This window comes from Nicotiana sylvestris, chromosome 4 (genome assembly GCF_000393655.2).
Source record: "Nicotiana sylvestris chromosome 4, ASM39365v2, whole genome shotgun sequence".
NCBI classification, from domain to species: domain Eukaryota; kingdom Viridiplantae; phylum Streptophyta; class Magnoliopsida; order Solanales; family Solanaceae; genus Nicotiana; species Nicotiana sylvestris.
The window spans coordinates 147,061,883-147,066,852 of record NC_091060.1 but is presented as its reverse complement, the minus strand read 5'-3'; the positions used below and the strand labels follow the sequence as shown (position 1 = coordinate 147,066,852).

The 4,970-nt window shown below is 37.5% G+C and overlaps 1 protein-coding gene across 1 annotated transcript; it reads left to right on the top strand.

The window, feature by feature from the left end:
- The first annotated feature begins 592 nt into the window (after positions 1-592).
- LOC138890308 (uncharacterized) lies at positions 593-970 on the top strand. Its single transcript, XM_070173683.1, has one exon. The coding sequence runs from the start codon at positions 593-595 to the stop codon at positions 968-970; it is 378 nt and encodes a 125-aa protein (XP_070029784.1).
- The last annotated feature ends 4,000 nt before the right edge of the window (positions 971-4,970 follow it).

Genomic DNA, 4,970 nt, shown 5'->3' with positions numbered 1-4,970 from the left:
GCTGGTGCTACTTACCAAAGGTCTATGCATAATATCTTTGATGACCTTTTCCACAAGAATGTCGAATGCTATGTGGAAGACTTGGTGGTAAAATCGAGAAAGAGGGGCGACTACTTGAAAAACTTGAGGATGGTGTTTGAATTGCTCTGGAGATACCAACTTAGGATGAATCCATTAAAATGTGCCTTTGTAGTTATTTTTGGAAAGTTTCCTGGTTTCATTGTCCGACATCGAGGGATCGATATTGATCAAGCCAAAGTGGATGCCATTTTGAAAATGTTGAGCCTCACAATATTCATGAATTGAAAATTCTGCAAGGAAAGGCTAGCATACCTTAGGAGATTCATCTCAAACCTAGCTGGGAGGTGCCAACCATTCAGTCGCCTCATAAAGAAAGGCGTCCCTTTTGAGTGGGACCAAGCTTGTAGCAATGCCTTTGAAAGTATCAGAACCTACTTGATGAAGCCTCCAGTTTTAGCAGCCCCTATACTTGGAAAGCCATTGATACTATATATTTCAGCATAAGAAAGGTCAATTGGAGTGCTATTGGCCCAAGAAAATAGAAAACTCCCTTTACTACTTGAGCAGGATGATGACACCAAATGAGCTGAATTATTCGCCAATCAAAAAGTTATGTTTGGTGCTAGTCTTCTCAATCCAAAAGTTGAAGCACTACTTTCAAGCTCATGTCGTTTGTTTGGTTTCTAGAGAAAATCCCATCAAGTTTTTTATGTCAAAACCTGTCCTTAGTGATCGACTAGCAAGGTGGTACCTCCAGTTTCAACAATTTGAAATTGTGTACATCCCTCAAAAGGCTATAAAAATACAAGTGTTAGCGGACTTCTTGGCAGATCACCCTATACATTATGATTGGAATCTAATTGATGAACTACCTGATGAGGATGCAATGGTTATTGAAGTTCAACCTCCATTGAAGATGTACTTTGATGGTGTTGCACATTGCAGATGAGCTGGTGCTGGTGTAGTATTTGTCACTTCTCAAGGTTAAGTACTACCCTACTCTTTTACGTTGATGCAAATATACTCTAACAACGTTGCTGAGTATCAAGAATTAATACTTGGGCTTGAAATGGCTGTCGAAATGAATCGGTTACAATTACAAGTATTTGGTGACTCTTAGTTAGTGATCAACCAGCTTTTAGGTATTACGACGTCAAAAAACCTAAACTACGCCCATATTATGATTATGCTAAAAACTTAATGGGGTGGCTCGGTGACATGACTATTCAACATGTGCCTAGGAAAGAAAACAAGAAGGCCAATGCTTTAGATGCCCTAGCTTTATCGTTAACCTTACCAGATCAACCGCAAGTTACTATCTACCAAAAATGGGTAATATCGCAGCCAAATGAGGCTGAAGGTGAAAAAAAGAACTCAAGCATCTTCACGCTGTTTCTGAAACTGAGAAAGAAGAATAGCGACAACTCATTATCGACTATTTAAGCTATGGGATACTTTTAGAAAATCTGAGGAGAAGGACTGAAATCCGTCATCATGAACCTCGCTTCCTTTACTACAAAGATACTCTATATAGAAGGTCATTCGATGGAGTACTCTTGTGATACCTAGGGAAAGAAAAAGCACTCCAAGCTTTGCAAGAGGCATATTCTGGGGTATGTGGGTCATACCAGTCTGGACCAAATCTCCACTTCCATATAAAAAGGATGGGATATAATTGGCTAACGATGGTAAAAGATTACTTGGACTACGCTAGAAGATGCAAGGCTTGTCAATTCCATGCGGATTTTATTTATCAACCTCCTGAAGTGTTGCACCCGACTGTTGCATGCTATCCATTGACACTGGGGGATTGGATGTTGTTGGACCACTGCCAAAATACTCTGGTGGGCACTTATACATCTTGGCTGCAACTGACTACTTCTCAAAATAGGCAGAAGTTGTTGCTCTTAACGAAGTAAAGAAGAAAAATATTGCAAGTTTCATCCAAGTAAACATAATCTATCGCTTTGGCATTCCTTGTTACATAATAATGGATAATGGCAAGTCATTCGACAATAGGTTGATGAACAAGATTTTTGATCTCTTTGGCTTCAAGCATCGTAACTCTTCTATGTATAATGTTGTCGCCAATGGTCTAGCTGAGGTATTCAACAAGACTCTATGAAACTTGTTAAAGAAAGTTGTCCCCAAATACAAACGAGATTAGCATGACCAGATGGAAGAAGCTTTGTTGGCATATAGGAAAACTCACCGCACACCAACACAAGTGACCGCTTATTCACTCGTCTATAGAGATGAAGTCGTCTTACCACTCGAGCGTCAAATACCTTCATTACAATTAGCTATTCAAAAAGGGGTGACTGATGAAGAGAATGCTCGACTTTGATTAGTAGAATTTGAGGCTCTTGATGAGAAGAGGTTATAAGCTCAACAAAGTCTTGAATGTTATCAAGCTCGATTGTCTCGCGCCTTCAATAAAAGAGTTCGCCAAAGATCCTTTCAAGTAGGAGATCAAGTCCTTGCCATAAGAAGACCCATTATTACTTCCCATAAACATGTACGGAAGTTCACTTTAAAATGGGATGGGCCATATGTTGTGCAAGAGGCTTATTCAAGTGGGTCTTACAAGCTGGTTGATGCAGATGACATGAGAATCGGCCCTATCAATGGTAAGTTTTTGAAGAAGTATTATCCTTGAAGTTGCAATGCTCCTTGACATATGAGCCTAAACTGCATGTTCCTATACTCCTAGCTCGCAAGAGTATAAACTGTGCACGTCCCCAAAAAAAGGTCTGCTAGGTTGAAAACCTCGAAAGAGGTGGCCTAGGCAAAAGTTAGGACATAAAAAAAACTCACCCATTCTGAACTACGGTATGACTTGATCCTCTTCACCGACGTATGTATGCAGCTTAGAGTTTTATTCTAAGTTCAGTCGCATAAGTTTAAAAGATATATATTTCCCCAATGGTTGTCCGACTGATGTATGAAGGAATGTAAAATCAAGCTGAAGTGTCATCCTCCTATTAAACTTTGGATCTCATTTGATTTGAAGGGGGCAACATTCCATTGTAAATTGGTATCTTAAATGGGACGATTTTAGGAGGATGCTAAGTATTTGCATTGAAGTTCAGGGATTCTCTATGTCTTCAGGTTTGCCAAACCATCAAGTTTGTTGGTCTCCAAGTCCGCACTCTACCCTAAAAAGGGGGGGAGGGGGAAGAGAAGAGAGGCATCAAAAGGGAACACAAGTATTAGAAGAATGATTACTTAGCACAACGTTTCGAATTCAGTGAGATTTGACCAAAATATTTGTGAGAATGGAGCTCTTGAATTTAGATTGATAGTAAGTAAAACATCTTCTAAACTTGAGGCTTCCATACCAAGACATGAAAACTTTGGCGAAGTCGCGCTAATTTACAACTGTCGGCATATCGAAAACTAAAGTCAATTTCAAAATATTATCTGACACTGTCCTGAAGGAATTAAATTTTATATTTTGGATATGTTTTAGTTTTTGATGTTTAGTTTTCTAGAAATCAAACGGTTCGTAATTTCGACGTTCCTACATCAAGATTCAAAAGTTTTGGTGAAGTTGCGCAAATCTAAAATCATCAACGTGCTAGAATTTCACGTTGACTTTGAAGTATTATTTGAAACTATACTTAATGTATTAAAATTTTCATTTTGGATATGGTTTAGATTTGAAGTTTTGTTTCTGAAAAATCAAACGGTTTATGATTTCGACGTTCCTACACTGAGATATGAATTTTTTTGGTGAAACTATGTGAATCTGAAACTGTCAACGTATCGGAGTCTAAAGTTGATTTCAAAATATTATCTGGGATGATTTTGAAGTTTTTTGATTAAGAATTTTGGATATGCACTAGATTTTGAGGTCTAGTTTTTAAGAAATTAAACGGTTTATAATTTCTACGTTTTTACACCAAGATATGAATTTTTTTGGTGAGACTGCACAAATCTGGAAATGACAGTGTGGTGCAATATAAAGTTGATTTAAAAATATTATCTGAGATGATTCTGAAGTTTTATTATTGAGAATTTTGGATATGTTCTATATTTTGAGGTCTAGTTTTCAAGAAATCAAACGGTTTGTAATTTCGACGTTTCTACACCAAGATATGTATTTTTTGGTAAGAATGCACAAATCTAGAATTGACAGCGTGGTGCAATATAAAGTTGGTTTAAAAATATTGTCTGGGACGATTCTGAAGGTGCTTGATTGATGATATCGAATATGTGTTAGATTTTAAAGTTTAGTTTCTACGAAATCAAATGGCTCATATTTTTGACGTTCTCACATTGAGATGTATACTCCCTAATGAAAATTTACAAAGGTGATGAACAATATTATCTCCAAAGAAAAAGGAGGATGTATATTCAAAAATAGAGAAATTCGAGACATGAACGATAGCAATGTTTAAAAGAAAACCAAGTTCTATTTTGTGGATTCCAATACATCATGTTAAGCAAGAAAATATTGATATTTCACTGCAAGGGAAAAAGGGAGAACATCAATGAAAACGTGCAATATAAAGTAAAACATATGGAGTTTTCATTTCCAAGAATAGTCGCTAGTTAACCAAATGTAAGAAAAAAAGTAAGAGGCAAATAAAATACTCTATATAGACTATTCTAAACACAACTTGTAATTGACCAAGTCTTTAAGGGTGGCCTCTAAGTGTTGTTTCTTCGTCTCCACGTCGGCCAAGTCATCAGCAGTCACCAAGGAAACATCAGAACATATATGGTACTCCTCTTCAGCAGATGAGACTCTAGATTCATTCTCTTCAACCTCTTTCTTGGCAGCATATCGGAGAGCTCTTAACTGTTTCACCTTCTCCTTGGCCTTTTTGAGAGATTGACTGGTGACAGACAACTCCTCGTCCTTCTCCCCCTTTCTAGTCAGGACAAGATCAAGATGTTCCTTGGCTTTTAAAAATGGCTCTGATTTTTCAACGTCCATAACC

Excerpts from the sequence above, each read along its gene's own strand:
- LOC138890308 (XM_070173683.1), top strand. The coding sequence starts at position 593 with ATGACACCAAATGAGCTGAATTATTCGCCAATCAAAAAGTTATGTTTG.